This window comes from Fundulus heteroclitus, chromosome 2, assembly GCF_011125445.2.
Source record: "Fundulus heteroclitus isolate FHET01 chromosome 2, MU-UCD_Fhet_4.1, whole genome shotgun sequence".
Taxonomy (NCBI): domain Eukaryota; kingdom Metazoa; phylum Chordata; class Actinopteri; order Cyprinodontiformes; family Fundulidae; genus Fundulus; species Fundulus heteroclitus.
In genome coordinates this window covers 26,726,805-26,750,081 of record NC_046362.1, presented here as the reverse complement: position 1 = coordinate 26,750,081, position 23,277 = coordinate 26,726,805, and the positions used below count along the sequence as shown (strand labels likewise).

Below are 23,277 nucleotides of genomic sequence, written 5' to 3'. Positions count from 1 at the left end.
GAATTCACATAAAAAAAGAAAATGTAAACCTTTTCTGAGTGCATCTGAAAGATAACTTGTTTTGACCTTACGGTGGCCCTAAAGTATGCCACATTAGGTAGAAAGCCATTTACCCACAATAAAAGCCACCATTGAACCCAGTCTTTTTCATGAAAGCAGCAGTAAACCCCGTTTTTCAAAGAGATTTTATATTGCAACATGACTAAAACCCTAATTTAGAGTTTATGTTTGTAGTGTTCTTCTCCAATGGTGGTTCTCCTCTAAATGGTGAATCCACCTACGCTTTCTAATAGACCTGGGGTAACCCTATTCATAGCCAAAAACGGGCATTATTATTACATTAATGTGTAACATGTCAATACTCTAAGAAATAAAATATATTGATAAGATGATAACTGCTTTAAGTCAGTGGTTATCAAACCTTTTAGAACAAGTACCACCAGTAGACTTAGGCTTTTTCAGCCAAAAAAAAAAAAAAAAAAAATCCAATTCAAATGCTTGTTCACAACATTGTCATGACTGTATAGGAAAACATTAATTTACTGACAGTAATTTTATTTACATGCATAAAAATAACCAATATTCATCTGTTTTTCAACAACGATCAAAAGCATTTGAAATAAAATGTCAAATGATTGCACTGAATGATTGAGTGCAATCCATTTTTTTTTCTGACAGCCTTGATTCTGTCGCCCCACAATCAATGAGGTCAACAGTTGAAAGGGCTGTGAGCCATGAGTAAAGTGCGCAAACACTGACATCTAGTGGCCATGCTGTGAAAACACAAGGTGAGACGCAGTTTTGCAGTAAAGTAACAAGCTGTCGTGAATAAAAAACAAAATTACTGCAAAAAATAACACTGCACACGGAGTGTGTGCAATGTCAAGGAGACACCAAGACAGGTTCATGAAAATCTACTTTTATTTGGATGCAAAAACTCACAACTTAAAGCGGTACTTTAGCAGAGGAGAGAAATACTGATTGCTGGTTATTGTATGTGTGACTGTTTTTTTTGTGTGTCATCTTCATTTGAAACATCAGAAGAGGACGAGTGAAGCACTGGTAACAAACACTCAAAATAAAAAGCTGTCAAGTCGAGGAGACCGAACGTTATCAGAGGATTATGGCAGAGACCTGGCAATAGAATGTGGCATTCCTTGTCAGCCTCAGTCCAGTGTTATATGACAAGCAATTTTGGCAGTTTAATCATCAATGTTGAGTTTGTGTTTAGTAATGGATCAGAGCCCACAAGAGTAAATCCTTAGATCCTCTGATAATGTTCACTGCCATAGAAGTTGTTGGATTTTTGTTACATAGAAAACTATCTGCACTGTTTTAGCTGCCTTGCACATAGCATTTATTTCTCAACTGTGTTGTCAACTGAGAGTGGCCTAGAATCACAGATGGAAACAGGGACTGTGTTAAAACTCAGTCTGAGGTAAAATTCTTTGAGAAAAAAAAAACAAAACAATTAAAACATACACAGAAAGCAAAGCATATTAAAGCAAAGCCTGAAGGCCTAAAGAAATAGTAATACCCAAGACTGAACATAATCTATCTATTTACTTTACTGTAAGGTAACTTAGGTAGTTGTCACATTTTGTTCAATTAAGTCTTGCAATATAAACCAATGGTTTTGATCCACAGTATGAGCTACATTCCATCATGTTGTAAACAGAAATATACACAAGGCATCTACTCGAAAGGATTGTATCAAAATGTTCTAAAAATATCTCTGGTTGGTTTCACAAAAGCAAACTGTATCAAAAGCATTGGCTGAGAGCAAGCAATAATAATAATAATAATAATAATAATAATAATAATAATAATAATAATAATAATAATAGGCTTTCACCTTTTTTTTACACAACAAAAAGCAGGACAACCAATCACATCGCTTTGATTGTGGACCCTACAGAGTCCCATACGGCACATGCAATCCATTAAACTCAACACAATCAAAAACACAATACAGAAAAAAATAAGCTTTACAGCTGAACATCAGAGAGACAACCTTAGTTGGTCTATTGTGCTTCATACAGATTAGGCCTGGCCTGTCTATACAACAATCATGAGCTTTGTTACCTCACGGGACACGTTCAAGCTACTGTTGTAAGCAGAGGCATCACAGAGCAGGTGGACGACAAACTTTATGACACGAGTCCAACGAGAGGGATATGAAAAGGAGCTGAACGTCACCGCCCTTCAGCTTTGTTGGGTTTCTTCGCCAGATCTGCCGTTAATATGCTTTCGTTTGCACTTTGGGATTCTGTCTCTGGCTCTTGCCACTTCGGCGTGGCTCTGTGACGCCTCTGAGGGAACATTTACGATGTTGTCTTCTGTAAAAAACACCATGGGCCATGAGGACCGCCACACGCAGCATGGATTAAAAAAAAATAACGAATACTTTAGTTTGCACAGAAATCCTAATTGTCCTAACTGTTACATTCCTATGTTCCATAACATTGCACATGCCTTTAACAAATACTTAGCACCATGCAACCTGAAAATGAGGTGACTCAGGCCTTCTGCAATCTTTTTACACTAAAAGAGAGTCAGTGGGGGGAGGGAAAAAAGCGAGATGTTGGTTAACATTTTACATCAATAGAGTAGTACATATTAGGCTGGCGGTTGATTATTTGTAAAGGGCCCTTATTTGGATCACTAACTTTCTTAGAGGGAATTTTCTCAAAGCAAACTCTAGTGCAGGAGATCTGAGAATGCTTTAGCTCTACTACAACCTTTTGATAGCTGTACAATCATTACATAAGGGAGCTATTTAAGACCAAGACTAAAACAAGGCCTTGACAACTGAGACCTATGAGCATCAGCGTGGTGGAAAGTCTCAGCAGCGCGAATGAAACAACACCGGGGCCACGGGCTTGGATTATCACTGGCCTGCTGGCTCTGGTCGGATGTTAAAAACATTGTTTGATTCGTTTTTTTTTTGTTTTTTTTCATTGTGATGCCTCTATTCCACCTCTTTGTTGATTCTGTGCAGCGACATTAAGCATGGTTCCATATAAACGAGCCTAATACGGATGAAGAGATTAACGTGGTTTCGGGGTCGTTAAAGGGTGAGAGATTGTGTAACGATGCTAGGTGAGGTGGCGCGTACCACCACAGGTGGTACCGTGTACAGTGGTGTGTCTCGGTCTGGGAGCGGCTGACGCGCTCACGTCACTCTTCGGCTGTGTGAGACAGCTGCTTCTCGTATAGGCTGAGGACGTGATGCACAAACTGGTACTGCTCGCAGGTCTGGATCATCCCACCTCTGGTAAAACAGACAGGAAGACAATGAAAGAGGATGGCGGTAAATACACCAGACATCTTGAAGAGGGACATTAGGTTTGCAGGTTTCTTTGTTCCCTGAATGAACTAAAGCCTATAAATAATTTCATGTTGGGGTTTGGAATCATTTCTTACAGTGATTTGTGATTTACTTCCTCATGTTTGGGTATGCACATTGCCTTCTATTTTTCTGGATTAGCAAAAAACCCTTCCTTCTTGTTTTTGTCATGCACCCGGCCAAACAATGCATACTGCAAGACGTTCAGCACACTTTGCTATTAGCCAACTGCAGGATTCAGGCTATTTTATTGAGATTTTTGCATAACAGACGAACACACGGTGGTTCACACATGTGATGTGTAAGGAAAGGGCCACGGGGATTTCACAAATATTCCACAATTCTGGCCTTCGTGTGTGTCTGACAAGAAGAAAGCCGGCGTTGAAAGGACGCCCTGTTTCAAGTTTGCACCTCAACAAGGCAAGGCAAGGCAAATTTATTTATATAGCACAATTCAGTACAAAGACAATGCAAAGTGCTTTACATGATTAAAATATAGCAAAATAAAACAGAATAAAAGCAAGTAGGAATAAAATATAGATAGAAAATAGAACAAAAAAGTGGTGATTCAGTTAACTAGGACAGTTGAAGGCAATTTTAAACAAATGTGTTTTTAATCTTGATTTAAAGGAACTAAGGTTTTCCACATCTTTACAGTTTTCTGGAAGTTTGTTCCAGATAATTGGAGCATAGGAACTAAATGCTGCTTCTCCGTGTTTGGTTCTGGTTCTAGGTATGCAGAGTAGGCTAGAGCCATAAGACCGTAGTGGTCTGTAGGGTTCATACACTGATAACAAGTCTGTGATGTATTTAGGAGCTAAGCCATTTAATGATTTATAGACTAACAGAAGTATTTTAAAGTCTATTCTCTGAGATACAGGGAGCCAGTGTAAGGACTTTAGAACTGGTGTGATGTGCTCTACTTTCTTAGTATTAGTGAGGACGCGGGCAGCAGCGTTCTGGATCAGTTGCAGCTGTCTGATCCACTTTTTAGGCAGACCAACTCATCACTCACTGAGCTACACACTTCCCCCCCATAGTGAAACATGGTAGTGGCAGCATTATACTGTGGGAATGCAGCAGGCAAAGGGAAGCTGAGTTGATGGGAAGATGAATAGCACTAAGAAGGGAGTCCTGACACGTTTATTCTCCTCTGTGTAAATGTGCCTATATTTTGGTTGAATTAAAAATCCATCCATCCATTGATTGTGAGCTTGACAGCATAAATATAAGCAGATGTGAATAGAAGAGCAGAAGCAAAAACTTATCTCACCTGTCCAGGCGAAGCTGGCAGGTGGTTCTCAGGATGTCAACCACACCCTCGGTCCTCAGCTGTTTGCACAGGATGGAGGTGGCGATGAAGCAACCAGTTCGACCAATCCCAGCACTGTAGGATGTGGAGTTAGGGGAAACAGTCCAAGATTTATTAAAACATAATGATTGAAGCTCATTCAGTTTTGGCAGGAAGCTTAACCTGGTGGAAAACAAAGAGCCTAAACATGGCCCATGCTGTTCTCTACATTTGATTCAGTGAGTCTAAATGATAACGTTTTTAAGGTATTTTGATATTGAATATAAGCTTTGTTGTCAATTTAATAAAGGCTGTTTCGTCATTGTACCTGCAATGGACAATTATTGGGCCACTGGAGGGCGGGGCTTCCTCTCGGGCTCCTTCCACCTGCTGGACAAGCTCCAGCAGGGGGGGAGCCTTGTCCGGGGTCTTCTGATCCGGCCAGGACGTGTACCAGTAATGCCGAAGGGTGCGCTCCTCTTCCCCACACTGGCACACACAAACAGACACACAGAGACCCACAGGAAATATGGATGTCGTCCCGTTGTGCAAACATGCAAACATTCCATAGCTTGTTTGGTTGGTTCTCTTTTGTTTTTGTCTGTTGCACTCCATGTAAAACTAGATTGTTATGTTACCCAGTGGTGCAGCGCATGATGTGACATAAATAAATAAAGAAATAAATAAAGAAATCTTCATCTGATGAGAGCACTTTGCATGAACTCATCACTTTTCCCTATTTCCCCAGCATTCCTCTGCCACTGATTAGCGCTGCTACGGGCACATGACGGATTAGCCAGAGAGCCACAGGCAAACAAACAAAACACTTTTAACTCACGGCACATTTATGTAATGATCCCACGATGCTTATTAATCAGCTACAGGCTGCATTAGCAGAATCATGTTTTGTTTGCCAAGCAGGACGGCCACCATGACCCTGAATTGGATATAAATCACTGAGAACACAATAATGGAACCAAAACATACGGTCAAATCAGACTAATTTTCACTGCCAAACAGATCTGTTGTGAGAAAAAAAAAAGAAAACTAATGTTGCCAGTATAGCTCAGTGAATCTAAACATTGTTTCAATGCAAAAGCCAATTTGACAGCCTTCAAGTAGCCATAATAAATGGTTTATGTGAATAGGCCCCTGTGACTTTCTGCAATCTCCATGGAATATTTTAAACGTCAAATTACTGTGTGTAATAACAGCCAAACAGTACAGTACAATTAATAAACACACAATCTATTGATTATAAAAATTAATCAAGAGAGAGCCACCAGAATTGAGAGACTCCTGGATGGGTGTCAAAACGTTTCCAGAAAGAACTGAACGAAAGTCCGGTTGCCTCCGATTTAAGCCTGTTTGCTGTTGTGATGACCCGAATAACTGAGAACTTGCACAGGCATATAAAATGAATGTAATAAAAAAAATAAACCAGTCATGAATTTTTCAGAGATACATTTAGAGTGGTTTAAATAACATCTTATAAACTGCAAACAACACTGTTCATAACATCAATAAGTGGTGAGATATCATCATAAAAATAACAGATTACAGCATGTGTGTGCCCCAAGGCTGAGCTCTTGGACCAGTTTTTGTTTTAGCTCATATATGAATTACACAGGGCTACACAGTGGCACAGTTGGTAGCATTGTTGCCTTGCAGTTGCAGCAAAAAGGTCCTGAGTTTGAACCCTAGGGTGACCTGGGGTCATTCTGCATGAAGTTTGGATATTCTCCATGTGCATGCACGAGTTCTCTCCAGGTACTCCAGCTTCCTCTCACAGTCCAAAAACATAGGTTAACTGGTTACATTAAATTGCCTTCAGGTGTGAGTGTGGGCATGCATGGTTGTTTGTCCTGTATGTCTCTGTGTTTCTCTGTGATAGACTGGCGACCTGTCCAGGGCGTACCCCGCCTCTCGCCCAGTGAACGCTGGAGATAGGCACCAGCTCCCCCTGCGACACTGCAGAAAAGCGGGTATAGATAATGGATGGATGATGAATGATTTGCCATATTTGTATTCTGGAGTAGGCTTTCAGAGGCTGATGACAGCCTAGATTGCATTGCATTTGTTTAAACACAACTGTCTCAGTACTTGCAGTTTGCTTTCAAAAGTCCTGTCTGATGTTACAGTACACTGCAAAAAGGGGACTAAAGGTAAGTAGAATTTTCTTGAAATTAGTATATTTTTCCTTGATTTGAGCAGCTAAATGAGACCATTTGTCAATGGAATGAGTAGTTTCACCCATAAAATAAGATAATTAGATATCCTGCACTTGAAATAAGATGATGGAGATGAGTTGTCCTTATTTTAAGTGCAAAAATCTTATTCCATTGGCAAATAGTCTTATTTACCTGCTGAAATCAAGGGAAAATGCACAAATTTCAAGAACATTTTACTTACTTTGAGTTCCCTTTTTGCAGTGTAAATGTTCCCAAATTTAGTGTTTTTCCTCAAGGACCTAATTTTTGATCAACAGTGATGATTTGAATCTTAAGATCAAAGAGCAAATTATTAAAGATGTCTCAGAAAAAAAAAAAAAAAAAGAAGAAGCTTGGTGTCATTTTGAATTCTGATCTAAAATTTCACAAACCCCGAACATTAAAAAAACAAACTTGAATATATTCAGACCAATCAGAGAATAGCCACTCTTTCATGCTGTGAATATTTTAATACATTATGTTTTGTTTTTCATTTAAAATGACTGTGTACCCTCTTTGTCACAAGCAGCACCCACAAGAAATAAAATTATATAACAAGATAACAGTTTTAAACTACTAGGTTGGCGTTGCACGAACATTTCTCTTTTCTGTGAGTTACCTTTAGAGTAAACACCCTCAGGCTGTAGTCGTCCTCTTGAGTTACTGAGACAACGGCGATCTCTATGCCCTCGTGGGTCACAGTGTCCTCAGGCCAGTACTCTGCACATTTCTACCCAGGAAAATAAGAGAACACACTCACACACCATTTGTACATGTTCCTTTAAAGTCTTAGCACAAAATCCGGTTATCCTGTCGCAGCAGCCTCCACATTTATAAGCTTCCTCTGCAAAAGGTATGCGAAAAGCCTTATGGTGTGTTCATGTTTTATCGCAGTTGTAGAATTTTACACCAGATATAGGTATCTGGACTCAGATGGCCATAAAAGAAGGTTAGTCTTGTGTCGGGGGAACCCAATTTGTACCAATTGGACCAAATGTTTTGGATCATTGTTCTATTGAAAGACCTAATGACAAACCAAAGAATCTCTGATACCATGCACTCTAATAATGTTCCCAAGATCTTTGTTAAAGAACAGGCCAGCTGCATCAGACATCCTCCACCATGCATCACAGTGGGCATGAGATTCTCTGACGTATCTATGCTTTTCTCCACAGCACACACTCGTGGAATTCGTCGACAGTTTGTCTCATCTGACCAAGGCATACGGCTCCGGCTAAAGTCTCATCAATGTTTAGCAGACTCCACATGTTTATGGTAGTTATGATGGGACAGAAAAGGTTTTTTCCTGACGTGCAATCATTTGGTCTTTGGTTACATCTAATTGACGCGACGGAGACTTGGTGACCGCAGGATTCCTCTTTTTTTTTTTAACCACCTCTCTTTCCATCCTGCTCACTGCAAGGTGGTGAGACAAATCTGGGTCCTCGTCCAGCACTGCAAAAGTGAGCTAAAAGTACATAAAATGTTCTTGAAATGAGTGCATTTTTCCTTGATTAGAGCAGGTAGATAAGATTATTTGCCAATGGAGTAAGATTTTTGCAATTAAAATAAGAACAGTTCATCTCCATCATCTTATTTCAAGTGCAGGATATCTAAATATCTTATTCTAAGGGTAAAATACTCATTCCATTGGCGAATTGTCTTATTTAGCTGCTCAAATCAAAGGAAAAATACATTTATTTTAAGAACAATTGACTTACTTTAGGTTCTCTTTTTGCAGTGAGCCATGCTTTGCCACAAGTTACATTTGTTTTAAATTTATGAAATTATTGCTCTGACAATAGCTATTGGCATGTTTAGGTGAGCAGCGTTTCTATGAAGGTATTGTTAGAGTTATAAAGAACAACACATAGAATATATGTTTAACTTTTTTCTATTAAAAAGAGCAGATAAGAGAAATTACCCTCTGTGTTGTGTCATGATGATAAACCAGGGGAGCAGGAATAGTAGACTACTAATTCAAATTTCCAAGACAACTAAAACTCAGCTTAAAAAGTAAAGCAGAAATTACAAAAAAGTTTCAGTTAAGTTTCTGACAGGAATTTTTGATCTTGACATTGTGTAACTATTGGCCACTAGGGGCGCTAGACCTGAAACTTCCAGGTTTAGTGCCCCTAAAGACCACTCGCAACACTGAACCATCGCTAAATTAAAGTGTCCTTCTGTAATTTGGAATCTGTTAGCAGACCTCTTTGTACTAGCAGCTTGAGAATTCATGGAGTTATTTGTAAATAAAAAAGGCCACATTCACCCCTCTACATCAGAGAGCCAAAAATATATCTGATCAGGTAAGTGTCATGTTTTGTTTTGTTGTTTACGGCAGTCAGAGTTTAGAGTGCCATAAACTGGAACGGGTCATGACCTAGAGCGGCACTCTAGGTCACATGACCCGTTCAGCAACGGATCCGACCCTCTCAAGTTACATAGGCAAGTTTTTTGAGAAGGGCAGGCTGCACGGAGCATCAATACGCGCCAAGTGCTGCATATTGACCTGAATAATCCTTTCAGTTAAGCTAATACTCGTGTCATAACTTACACGGTGCTGCTTTAAGCTGGTTATTCTGATAAACACCATTACTTCTGAACACAATTTTTCCTCCACTGAATGAATGTACTCATAAGAGATTATGTCTTTAAAAAGTAATAAAATAAAAAGAAAGTTTCACTAATCTTTGCCACAGATGCTAATAATTGTGGAGGATTCTGCCTTATCATCGTTATTCACATCTCCACCTCGTTCTTCTCCTCCAGGTTGGTGATCATCACTATAATCGGGCATCTCTCCTGCCACACCATCCTCCAGAAGTCTCCCACCGTGTTCACAGTGGGACCCTGCGTGGCGATGTAAGCTTGTTCCTCATCCCCGTAACCCTACGCACACACACAGACACACACAGGAGAACATGCCCAACTGTTATCATCAAAAAAACGGCAATCTCAGAACCGCATAGCCGGCTGGTGACACAGACGCGTTCACTTACTTTGAGATAATTAGCATTGATGTAGGTAGAAAGAAAATCGTCTTCATCCTGCGACTTCAACATGACTCTGCTGTGTGTATCTGTAGGTGGACGGGGAGACAAAAATCCTGAGAGCACTGAAAGTTTTGACTGTGTTGTCCGTCTCAGTGTTAAGATATGGAACTTGTATGGCAAGCCATTTTAACATAAATTCGGTTTTACCGCCCTTACGTTCGAGATATCTCAAATTGTTTTATGACTAGACGTTTTAGCAATTTAAGATATCTCTAATTGTATTTTGACTAGTCAAAATACCTATTCGAGATATCTCTAATTACATTCTGACTAGTCGAAATGACATCAGATTTTCCATTGAGTTGTATGGAGACGTCAATTCAAGATATCTCGAATGAATTACTGACTATCTGAAATACCCATTTCAGATATCTACAATTAAATTACGACTAGTCAAAATTACAATTCAAGATATCTTAAATTGAGTTTTGACTAGTCATAATTCTAATTAAAGATATCTCAAATGCCACCATAATTCAAGATATCTTAAATGTATTTTTGGATAGGCGAAATGCAGTTTTGACTAGTAAAAAATAAATTTAAGATATCTTGAATTGTAATTTTGACTAGTCAAAATTCCTTTTAAGATATCTTGAATTGTAATTTTGACTAGTCAAAATTCATTTTAAGATATCTCTAAATGAATTAGAGATATCTTGAATTATTCAGCTTTTCCATTTAAGATATCTTAAATTGACATTCTGACTAGTCAAAATGACGTTACTGATATCTTGAATTACGAAACGGCTTGCCATATGTCATCACACAGGAACCGGAGGCGTGTGCTTTTGTTTTCAGAGAAGCTAAAGGAGGGTGCTGTAATGCTTTGTGCCGTCTCGCATGTGAAAATCAAGAGCTAGCTGGCTTTACCATAATTCCCAAGAGGCAGATGCTTTACCACAGTATAAAAACTGCATCTGGTTATTAACAGAACTGGTCCGGGCTGAGGAATATTCCTTATTTCCAGCTTGGACATGAGTCGACAGTAGCGCTTTCAGCTAGCCGTTTTTTCGGTGCATTGTGTGCGTCGGCAGCAAGTAAATCCGAAATTCTTTGCAAATTTCTTAAGCATTCTTCAAGTATACTATTTTCGCCCTCTCTGCATATCCCATACTTAAAAAGCTCTTTCTATATTGTGGCATTTTCTTACAATTTTGTCGAAAACAGCCAGCGCCATTGAATGTTCAGGCAGCTTTGGGCAGCTTACAGCCAATAAGGGGCTTACACGCAATGTCTTATTTCAGATATCTTAAATTGTAATTCTGACTAGTCATAATTACGTTCGAGATATCTTAAATTACATCTACGGATGTGTGACGCTTTCAATGACGAATCCGGTGACGTAATTTGAGATATCTTGAAAGGAATATTGACTAGTCAAAATGTAATTGAAGATATCTTGAATTATTATTCTTCCTAGTCAGAATGTAAATAAAGATATCTTAAATTACCATTCCGGATAGTCAAAATGTAGTTTTGTCTAGTCAAAATGCATTTTAAGATATCTGGAATGTAATTACGGATAGTCAGACGAAACCGAATTTATGTTAAAACGGCTTGCCATAGAACTTGGACATTCAGGCCAATATAAATACTGTCCCCTAAAGGAAGCGAAGATACGCATAGGTATTCATTCTTTAATTCGTGATCCACTTGATTTGCAGCCGTGCTTACTGGGTAAAATGGTCTTGTAGCGATTCTTTCTCACAAGCCCTGGGTAATTATACTCCTTGGGGTCCACGAAGTTCATGGGAGTTTCCTGCCAGTAATGAAAGAACAGTTTAGTGCCACAAAAATCTATGCAGACATTCCCGTCTGCCAAACACTAAGAAAATAATACCCCAAGACATGAAGTCATCGGCTGCCCTTTGCAACAAACTCTCGCTGTCTAATTGTACTTAACCTCAGGGGTTTCGCTTGCCCTTGTGTGATATTGAGTGCAAATCTTCATGCCTGACAGACTCTAAAATCCTCTGTGGGTTTTTTTTTATATGCAAAAACATTTGTAGCCCTCCATCCTTCGCCCACTGACAGGCGCTAGAAATGCTTATGGGTGTGCGGCGAGCTTGGTTGGGTGTTTGGGCATGTGTGGGTGTGTACATTAGTGCCTGCGTCTGTGAATGCGTGTCCGTGTCAGCGTATGTCTTTTCCGGTGAGTCTCTTCTAATCTAAGAGTGTAGGTGGCTGGGCTGCTGCTGTTGTTGTTGCGCTCACATAAAACTCTGCCTGCAGGCTCTGGTCATCCATGGCCCTTGTGTGCAGCATGGCAGGGGTCAGGACGTGCGTTCCCTGTCGGAGGTACTCCTGGGCTGACTGGTCTCGGGGAGAGAGCTGAGCCCCGTAGCCGTAGGGCTCCGTGCAGCCTGGCGTGCACATGTCCAACGTCAGGGAAACGTTGGAGCCTCTCCTGTGGGATTCAGCCAGGGTTAGTTGGCACAGATGAGAGGTATGTGCACTCATTTGCTGCATGAAATTACAAATAAAAAAACGCTCAGAGACAGAACATCCTTCTGCCTCTATTTCACTACCTAGAAATATTTTTCTTATGAAACAACCTTGCTACTCATGTGCAGAATTGCCCCTCTCTAACCTCTCCTGAAGCCCCACTGGTGTGACGGTGAGGGTGGATGCTTCTCCTTCCATCCTGTTGTCTGTGCCAATGTCAAAGACAGGAGTCTGGGGCACTGGGTCAAGGTCCATCAGATCCTCCTGGGCATCTGTCCACTCTGACAGGGTGAAGGAGGGCTGGCGGCTCACGGACTGGCGCCGATCACCAATCTCTCTGGAGATTGGTCCTGATGACCACAAGCCACTCCCATAACACCACTTAGACACCATGTGGATCACCTGAGACAAGCAGAAAAATCATCTTACTGGTTCTTTAATCCATAATGCACAGGAGTGGCCAGAATCTTGGGGTTTCATTGAATAAATCCTTTATATTTTGCTTCCAAGGAGACAAACCTTATTGCAATCGTTTTCATTTGATTTTAGCTTGATCTTTAAATGTATTTGTTTTCTTTCAGAGTTATTTTTATTATTTAAATCATATAGATATAAAATTTCAATATTCAGGAAATCCACCACCACCAAAAGTCCATTAAATATTCAATATCCAGTCTTTTACCATGATAACAAAGATTGCCACTCCAATGCCTGCAGTGCCGCTGACAATCCAGTTGTGCTGTGTGGTGTTTTGCACCTCTTTCATCAACACTGTAGACTAACCAGTGCAGAAAATAAAAGAGTCGGTTAGGCAACGAGTTAGACGTAATATTTCACGTTCAAAATCAACAGCGGGACAATGGATCAGCACTTACGTCCATTCCGAAAATTGCTTGACACGGTAAAAAGAAGCCCAAGTAGAAGTCCATGACCTGTAGGGCCTTGTAGAAGGAAGAGAGCGGTCCATTTCCTTCCAGCACAAAGAATACCCAATACCCCTGGGAAGAGGGAAAGAGTGAGGGTGAAATGTCACAACTTGTGTTATTCAGGGACTGATATAGGGCAGCTGCTCTCAGGTGAAAAGCAGGCGGAGAAAAAAATGACGTGGAACTATTCAAACATTCAAGAGAAAAAATCTACAGCTAAGATCAAATGTTTACATACACTCATCATCATCATTTGTTATTTACATGGAATCAAATTAGTCAATATAGGACTACTACTGAAAAAGGTATGTGTAATATTGAAAAACAATACATATACATACATATATATATATATATATATATATATATATATATATATATATATATATGTATATATATATGTATATGTATATATACATATATATATATATATACTGTTCAAAAAATAAAGGGAACACTAAAATGAGACATCCTAGATCTGAATGAATGAAATATACAAATGTATTAACCCATGGAGGTCTTGGTTTTCAGCCATGCTAAAAATTAAAGTGGAGAAACACACTACAGGTGGATCCAACTATAAAGGGAACATTTAAACAACACAATGTAACTCCAAGTCAATCATATTTCTCTGAAATCCAACTGTCCACTGAAGAAGCAACACTGATTGACAATCAGTTTCACCTGCTGTTGTGCAAATGGAATAGACAACGGCTGGAAACTAGAGGCAATTAACCAGGCACCCCCAATATAGGAGTGGTTCTGCAGGTGGTGACCACACAGCACTTCTCAGTTCCTCTGCTTTCTGGCTGATGTTGTGGTCTCTTCAGAATCCTGGTGGTGTTTTTTACTCTAGTGGTAGCATGAGACGGAGTCTACAACCCACACAAGGGGCTCAGGTAGTGCAGCTCATCCAGGATGGCGTGTCTATGCGAGCTGTGGTAAGAAGGTTTGCTGTGTCTGTTAGCGTAGTGTCCAGAGCATGGAGGCGCTACCAGGAGACAGGCCAGTACATCAGGAGATGTGGAGGAGACCGTAGGAGGGCAACAACCCTGTAGCAGGACCGCTACCTCCACCTTTGTGCAAGGAGGAGCAGGAGGAGCACTGCCAGAGCCCTGCAACATGACCTCCAGTAGGCCACAAATGTGCATCTGTCTGCTCTAACAATCAAACAGACTCCATGAGGATGGTATGAAGACCCGACGTCCACAAGTTGGGGTTATGCTTACAGCCCAACACCGTGCAGGACGTTTGGCATTTACCTGAGACCACCAAGACTGGCAAATTGGTCAATGGCGCCCTATGCTCCTCACAGATGAAACCAAGTTCACACCGAGCACATATGTGACAGACGTGACAGTATGGAGACGCCGTGGAGAACGTTCTGCTGCCTGCAACATCCTCCAGCATGACCAGTTTGGCACAGGGTCAGTAATGGTACAGGGTGGCATTTCTTTGGGGGGCCGCACAGCCCTCCATGTGCTCGCCAGAGGTAGTCTGACTGCCATTAAAGGACAGAGATGAGATCCTCAGACCCACTGTGAGACCATATGCTGGTGCGGTTGGCCCTGTGTACCTCCTAAAGACAATCCTAGACCTCATGTGGCTGGAGTGTGTCAGCGGTTCCTGCAAGATGAAGGGATTGATGCTATGGACAGGCCCGCCCGTTCCCCAGTCCTGAATCCGACTGAGCACATCTGGGACATCATGTGTCGCTCTATCCACCAATGACACGTTGCACCAGACTGTCCAGGAGTTGACAGATGTCCCTATAATGCATGCTCCTGATGAGGAGCATGCCCAGGCATTATAGGGAGGTCATACAGACACGTGGAGGCCACACACGCTACTGAGCCTCATTTTGAAGTTTTTAAGGACATTAAATCCAAGTTGGATCCACCCGCTGTACGTTTTTTCCATTTTAACTTTGAGTGTGGCTTTAAATCCGGACCTCTATGGGTTAATAAATATGATTTTCATAGATAAGTGTTTTGTGATCTCGCTGTCAAGTATTTAATAAGAATATTTAATTTATACAGATCTAGGATGTTATTTTAGCGTTTCCTTTATTTTTTTGAGCAGTGTATATTGTAGATTCCTTTCATCCTGTTTGGATAAAATAAATCCACTATATGTTTAAATTAAAAATGGACCATTCATCGTGTTCCATTCATCCAATATTGTGTCACCGGGATAATTTGGAGGAAGATCCAGGCATCCCTTTCCTGAGTAACGCTCTCCACCTTGTTCTAGGGGATTCTAATGCCTTTCCAGGACAGATGGGATATACATGATAGCTCCTCCAGCAAGCTTAATGTTTGCCCCATGTTCTCCCCCTTTGTGGGAGATGTTTGGAAAACCTCTAAAAGGAGCTGCCCATGGAACATCCTATCCTAAGAAGCTGAGAGCTCTAGTCTAAGCTTCATTCAGATGACATAGTTCCTCACTCTGTCCCTAAAATTGAACCAAGTCAACCTATAGAGACACCTAATTGCTAGTTTGTTGTATTTGGGAACACATTCTTTTGGTCATCATCCATATCTCATGACCAGTGGTGAGGGATGATTGATGAACCGGTAAATAGAAGTCAGACAATGAGCAATTTGAAGACCTTTATGAATTTCAGATCAAAGGGAGCAAATAACCTTGCCTGAATTAGGGAGACCGAGGCACCCTACCTGGCAGCAGGCCCGAGGGAACACCTGGTGGTCGAACCGTGGTTCTTAGAGCCCAAAAAAACCTAAAGGGAGCCCTCAACGTGTGGGGCCACCAGCTGACCAGGAGGGATGTCTTGGTCGAATGTTTTGGGAGTTGGGTGGCAGGTGAGGGTGAGGACCTTGACGATAATGACGGTGGTGTTGTATAAGTAAATCAAAAGCCCTAAATGAAATTAAATTTTTGCTCATGATGGATGCGTGTAAACTTCTGATGAGAGCTGTGAACCATTCAGCTTCACAAACAGGGCTGCATTTAATTTGTATCAAAGATTATTATAAGGCACATTTTCGTTATGTGAATCAAAATTGAGGTCAATGAGGAAGAGAAAGAAGGAGGGGAACAGATCCACATAAAAACAATATATGCTCATATGTGAAATACTATTAGTCATTTGCTAATGTCGCTGTCACTGCACTTTAGGTAGGTTTCACGAAGTATCACCAAAAATTAAACATAAGAGGAAAGTTGCAATTCGATAAACAAAAAGTAATAATCGATATACATACTGTGACTTGGGAGCTGATAAACAATGCAGCCCAGCACTGAAGCTCCATAACCAGCGCATACACCTTGTGGATAAACATTTCCTCTCCATCTTGGCTTTGGCCTCCATCTTTGCAGTCAAGGACACCATCATTTTTAGCGGCTCCGTCGCCTATCTTATCAACCTTTGTGGGCTCATCCAACCAGACGGGGTCCTCATCGGGCCTCAGGAAGATGGAGTCTTCAGTGTGTGAACGAGTGGAGCTACTCAGCCGACGGGTCATGATCTCCCTGTTGAATTAGAGTCCTTGATATCATTGCTCTACAAACAACAGAAGCCACATTAACACCAAAATATAAAAAAATGAGTAAGACTATTCAGGTTTTCAAGGTTGTCCAGAGGAGACTGTAAAACAAATGTCTCCTTCAGCTGTCTCTTTAAACATGTTTGGTGGTCTAATGAGTTGTAACATTATCTGAGACATTTAGAAATCCACCCTCGGTCTGGAAATCTGGTTCCATTTCAAATGCCCAACAAGGTACGTGTAATTTTAACCTTTCCAACGCTGTTGTTTTTCCCTGTTCATTTGCATGTTTCTTGTATTTATTAAATAGTGCAAATGTGTTTTTAAATGAGCGTGCGTATGTCAAAAAAGGATCGTACTTATTCCGCAGGCCTATTCACATGTGCAGCTAAGCGACATAGAGTGGCTCTCATCTCCGGATCCTCTTGTCTCCTTTAGATGGGACTCTATTGTGTGTGAAAAACGTGTGTGTCTCAGTTTGTGTGTGTGTGCATGCGTATTGTAGAGAGATGAGTCAGGGGTAGCGTGTTTACAGCCCTGTCCGTCACCTTGGCAACAGAGTGGCACTCATCCCTCTCATCCGACCCGAGCACTATCATCTGCTGATGGCGCACACACAGTGACACACACCTTTGTAACAGTCAGCAGTGTATTCAGAGCCCCTCTCTGCCCTCCACTTTTATCCTTCAGCCATTAATGAAGGTGTTTTGTACATTTGGCGGATTACCACCACGTGATTTGTGCAAATGTGTGAAAACGAAGGTCTGTGAGAGCATTGGTGTGCTGTTTTTTTTTTTTTTTTTTTTTTGTCTGAATGTGTTGCTGAGGGCTAAAGTTGTAATGTGTGAGTTTGGACCAATTTTTTTATTTATTTTTTTATCAATGAAAAAAACTCACAATCAATGCTGTCTCATATTGAAAGCGCAAAACAGCAAGTCAGGTGACTTACACAGGTGGGGTTGTGTACAGTAAATGTACTAGTACAGCCTGTGACCTTTGTACTTTTGATTAAACTACCTTAATGTGTTCATTGGCTCCCCATTCAATAAACAGCAAACTACTCCTTCCTGGATTTTATATATCTATATCTATCTATCTATCTATCTATCTATCTATCTATCTATCTATCTATCTATCTATCTATCTATCTATCTATCTATATAAAATATATATATATATATATATATAAAATATATATATCTATCTATATATATATATATAAAATATATATATTATATTATATATATATATATATATATTATATATATATATATATATATATAATATAATATTATATATATGATAATATAGCTAATTATATATATATATACTATATATATATATATATAATATCGTATATATATATATATATATATATATATATATATATATATAAAACAGACAGACAGACAGACAGACAGACAGACAGATAGATAGATGGATAGACAGATGGATAGATAATACGTTGCAGTGTGTTTTTCACAACTAAATACACACAATTAATTAGTAATGGTTATCTAATTAGTAATGGGTAATGAAGTATGGATTTCCAGTGCAGGATTTTGTATAATACAAAGTAAATAAAAATAATATAAAAAAGAGAATGAAATGCTCAAAGTTGAAAGTTTAAAAAATAGTGACATTTTCAATTTAAGATGTAATTAAATAATTGAGTTTGATTCAATTCAGTTTACGTATATAAGGCCTATTCACAACACTTCATCTCAAGAGAGTTTACTAAAAAAGTGAGTAAAATGTTTACATATCAAATTCCAAAGTAAAAAAAAAATCACAAAATGCTTCACACGGGCTATCCACTGTCCACTTTTGTTTTCAGTTTAGTATGATCATTGGCAACACTATGCACTTTTGCAATACAAGCTTATTATTATTATTATTATTAGTAGTAGTAGTAGTAGTAGTATTAGTATTATTGTTATATTTGTCACTGCAAAATGCAATCCAATGAAATTCATCCTCTGCATTTAACCTATCCCTTAGGAAGTATTGGGCTGCTAAGGGTCCTGCTCAGGAACCCAGAATGCCAGTCTGTGGGACAGTAATAACAATACATTTCTCTCTATTTGTACATTCAAATTATTTCATATTATCTTCACTGAAGGACTGTCCAAAATATTTAATGGAGACCAATTTAATAGTCATATACACCGTTTTTAATTGCATGGCAGCCATGTTGGATTTTTAGATTGGTGTTCGTGAAGATCCGTCCACTTTCCCACCCATAACTCTGTGGGACCGTTGTGTTAATTTTTATTTTACAGTACACTTGAAAATTTCCACTTCTGAATAAAAATTATATATATCCTTAAACTAATTATGCAATGCCTATGAATACATTTATTTTCTTTGTGTGATGTTGAATATTTTGTTTTTTAAACATAGGGAAAACATGTAAAAAGTCTGAATTGTGTTGAACAACTGTTTTAACAGGGACATATACTTTTTAATGCCTTCCTTTTCATATTTGAATCATTCAGTATGGTCTGAATTCCTTGTTATTGTGGCCAAACCACCCCTCTTTCAATGCTGCTCTGAGTTGTGTCTGAGAGCAACTCGTTTTGTACTGCTCTCTGTAAATCTAAAGGAGACACTTAACACCCGCCCCCCTCTAGGTCACAGAGTGTTCCTCTCCACCCTGTTCGGCCATTTTTGTAGTATGCTGAGGGACAGGGAAATGAATTGTGTGGGTTAAAAATAGGCCCAGCAACTGAACATTTTCACTTATCGCCTTGTGCATTCGGCCTCCTTTAGCTTGGACTACAAAATCACAGTGAAAAATAAAAATGGCAGATTCCTAAGATTAATAAGCCCCAAGTCCATGACTTTGTTTAGTGATTCTTCAGCAAAAACTGTGACACAATTGTCCATAAAAGCATGACATACAGTACTCACTTTAAAATATATATCAGTATGGTGGTATTTGGAAAACTTTTACTGAGGTGGTTCTTTTTAGAACAAGAGCATCTCTGATTATGAACGAAATATAACCTTCACGGCTGTTGCATCTGTGAAGCTCAAGATACAATGTGTTGCTGTGCTATTGCTCCTTCAGTCACCCGTAGGGGCGCAGATGAACTTACCTACAAGAGATGGCAGGGAACTGGTGAGGGAGGCAGATCACATGATCGGTTTGAATCCTGTATCCTGTGGCAACTGGTTGTTGTCAGCCATTGTGAGGCAGAGTTGGTTCTGAAGGACACGGGACAACAGCCGTAAATTGCATTGCTGGATCTCAGACCAAAATAAGAAGGCTAAAAAGAAGACAGGAATGACAGGAATTGCTGATTTCAAAATAAAAAAAAGAGTCTCGCCCTGGTAAAACCACTGCCCAGATCAATCGGTCACACTGAGACTGGGTTCATGAACCGGTTTCATTCAGATGTGGATGAAGGTAGCATCCTTGTCACCTTCTAGTTATGCTTTCATGAGCAGAGAATGTTCTGTTCTGTCCTACTCAGTAAATTTTATCTTCTGCTGTTTTATCTGGGGGTTTTAAATCTGTACTTTTTTAAATTTGTCTTTTATCTCCTTATAATTGTTATGCACTTTGTATGAAAGTGCTTTATAAATAAAGTTATCATTATTATTATTGATGGGAGGTGACACAGGAAACTGTAAATATCTCTCTCTTTCCTTCTCCTTCTCCTACTCCCTGTCTTTCCCTTCCCTGCGAGGCAGGGGAGTGATTCAAGTCAGACTTCGCCGACAGCCTCAGAAACACATTCAGATAGCTACAGTCACATCAGTATGCACGAAGCGAAGCCTTTCCCCCGCTTCCTACTCCTGTCTCCTCTCCACCATCATCTCCCCTCCTCTCCTGTGCCACTGGACCCCGATGGCTGAACGGGGCGAGCTCAGCGGAATATGAGACCCCACCGGCGGCCGAAAAGACGCATCTATGTGTGTGTCGGGTTGAGACAGAGAGAGTGCAGGTGATGAACAGACGGGAGCTGTTTTGAGTCCTTTTCTTCCTCTCTTTTGCTCGCTGTGAAGGTGGTTTTGAAGTGATGACGCCAGTTAGCACTGCTCGTAGCCATGGCAATGTGCATACAGGCAAAATGTATATGAAGTGAGCTCACACACGCACACACACACACACACCAAGGCACACACACAGCTGAGGATTTGTGTTGGATAAGAGAAAGTTCAGCATCCTTCCATTTTTAAACTGGAGGTGAACAGGTAGATGAGTGGATGGAGGGATGAATGGGTGGACCGGAGCATTTTTTTTTTTTTTATCTTATTTTATTTTTTTCTATGAAGGTTGTCTCAAGCAATGACGCAGTGAGGTTGGCGTTTTTGGTAACCGTGGCAACCCATATTCTGGGGTATGCACACACACACACACACCTGGGCAGGTATGCGCTGCACGAAAGATTAAAAACACAAACATTCATCTGCAGTGGAGGAGCAGTGAATATACCTATGTTTGTAAAAAAAAAAAAAAAAAGAAAAAAAAAAAAGAAGTAACAAATAGGTTTATAATTGTTTTTCAGGCTCTGTCTTTAGCTGCTGAGCAACTTGTTTGAAACATTAACGGTTGGATTTTCATTAGAAATCAGTTATAACAAATAAAAAAGAGTAGTTATTTGATTTTTTTTTTGTGTTTTCAACAAAAAATTTATTACTTAAATTCAAAACGTATACAACAAATGATTTTCCTTGTCTAAACGTAGTAATTTAAAAGTTCTTGTGGGACAACATGTTTGACGTAAATAAAAGGAACAGTCAAAGCATCCACTGGTCACAGAACTGGGTGTCTAAGTGGGAAAGTAGAAAAAAAACAGGCAATTTTTTCCCCCCATTTCTCTTTGTCTTACAATTTCCAACATGAAAGGACAATCAAACCAAATTTCATGTGCTTGAAACAATAAAGATAAGAAAAAAATGGATTTTGTTTTAATTTAATAATGTTGTATCTTAATTGAAAATCGACTGATTTTGTTTGTTTTTCACTACATCCAAATGGATCAAATAATATCGAAAGGCCTTCATCCAGAACTGTGGTGAGGTTTTGGAAAAACAAGCAAGTTTAACTTTGTAAAATGTACATTTCTGTATTTCAAATTTCTGGAATGATAATAACATTTTCTTTTATTGCAAAATCTAAAAGCTTAGATAATGATTCTGTGTATCTGTTAGCTATTTTCCAAGTCTTTATTTAATGAGTTTCAAATGTTCTTTTACATCAACAAAAACATAAAACCATTAGATAAGTTCAAAACATTTTATATTTCCTTCCTTTTTCATTAATACATTTTATATTACTCTAACTTTAAATTGCCCCTTATACATACTGCATTAGTCTAGGCGCTCAATGTAAACATAAAAAAACAACCAAGAAAGCTTTTCTGAATATCATAATGCAACAAAAGTAAAACAGCTCATAGAAGTATGCTCAGCACAGATCGTAGGCCAAATGAAATTATGGTGAATAAAGTACAACCTGACAGCTGATTCAGCTTCATTTCTGCTTGAAGGTCTTCGGTTGCTGAGCCCTTTCAAACATCACTCTTTCAGTCCTCAACTAGAGCCGTGAGCTTTCATTCAAGAACCCAGAGCCCGTCTGGGTCTAAGCAGAGTTATACAACAACCCTGTGACTTCTGTACCAGCAGGACCGCCGTACCAGGACTGACCGAAAGCTGCCAGTTGTGTAAAAAAGCTCTTTATGGAAACCAGGAACAAGGGGAATTAATGTGGTGACAGCTGGCTCCTGCTTTAATGGATATTTCTGATTCTTTGGAATTATCTCTGGAGATGTGTCCAAATAAACTGTTGTGCCCTATTTTATTTTATTTTTTTAGCTCTTTTATTTGATTTGTCTTCTATTAATAAAATAACCCTTTTCGGAAGGTGGGAGTATTTACAGTTTCCAGGTGGTTAAGTGAATAAAGAGTGAGTATTGACCGTGCCGTTGCAGTGCTTATGTAGCAGAGAGACAAGGTAGGAGGAAGCTCTTTCAGAAAGTGATGATGGGATGGTAACATGAGATAAAGTCATGAGACCAGCCTCGTCAATACACACAAATATACGCACTGATATGATCTTGATATTAATAGACAGGGAAGGGGGGGGGGTCACAATGACCTTAAAATTAAACATTCAGCAAGCCTCCAGTTTTCTCCTGTTTATTAAGAAGATATAAGGAATCAATCCAGTCTACAATTTCTGGCAGAGGCTCAAACAGGCGTCGCAAAGACAAATCCCATTAATATACACATAAACTCACAATTTATGACAAGCTCAGAGCTGTGTGAATAATTAAAACGTGCCGCACGGTAAAGTGATTTTCCAGGCTGCTGGAGACAAATCTGGATCCCCCCGTTGACAAAAGGTTGCGTTACATGACGGCGCTGCATCAAAGCTCCGGTGCAGGAATGGCATCCCTCTGGCAGTCATTCATGCTAAGACGACGCACCATTCATATCACGTACATGGCTACGGTGAGTTAGAGCGACCACACAGCGCAGGG

At 39.7% G+C, this 23,277-nt stretch overlaps 1 protein-coding gene across 1 annotated transcript; it reads right to left on the bottom strand.

Moving 5' to 3' along the window:
• Window positions 1-903: 903 nt before the first annotated feature.
• LOC105918205 (protein tyrosine phosphatase non-receptor type 5) lies at window positions 904-16,795 on the bottom strand. Its single transcript, XM_021311002.2, has 12 exons — window positions 16,502-16,795; window positions 13,227-13,349; window positions 13,034-13,129; window positions 12,497-12,753; window positions 12,121-12,313; window positions 11,581-11,665; window positions 9,853-9,932; window positions 9,605-9,742; window positions 7,470-7,580; window positions 4,969-5,129; window positions 4,623-4,736; window positions 904-3,274 (listed from the first exon to the last, which is right to left on the bottom strand). Exons 1-12 carry the CDS (start codon window positions 16,760-16,762, stop codon window positions 3,181-3,183), a joined length of 1,713 nt encoding a protein of 570 aa, XP_021166677.2. The 5' UTR covers window positions 16,763-16,795; the 3' UTR covers window positions 904-3,180.
• Window positions 16,796-23,277: the final 6,482 nt, after the last annotated feature.

Excerpts from the sequence above, each read along its gene's own strand:
- LOC105918205 (XM_021311002.2), bottom strand. The coding sequence starts at position 16,762 with ATGACCCGTCGGCTGAGTAGCTCCACTCGTTCACACACTGAAGACTCC. Across the intron at positions 11,666-12,120 it reads GCCTGCAGGCAGAGTTTTAT|GAAACTCCCATGAACTTCGT; the intron begins GTGAGCGCAACA and ends CATTACTGGCAG. Across the intron at positions 4,737-4,968 it reads CCAATAATTGTCCATTGCAG|TGCTGGGATTGGTCGAACTG; the intron begins GTACAATGACGA and ends CACATCCTACAG.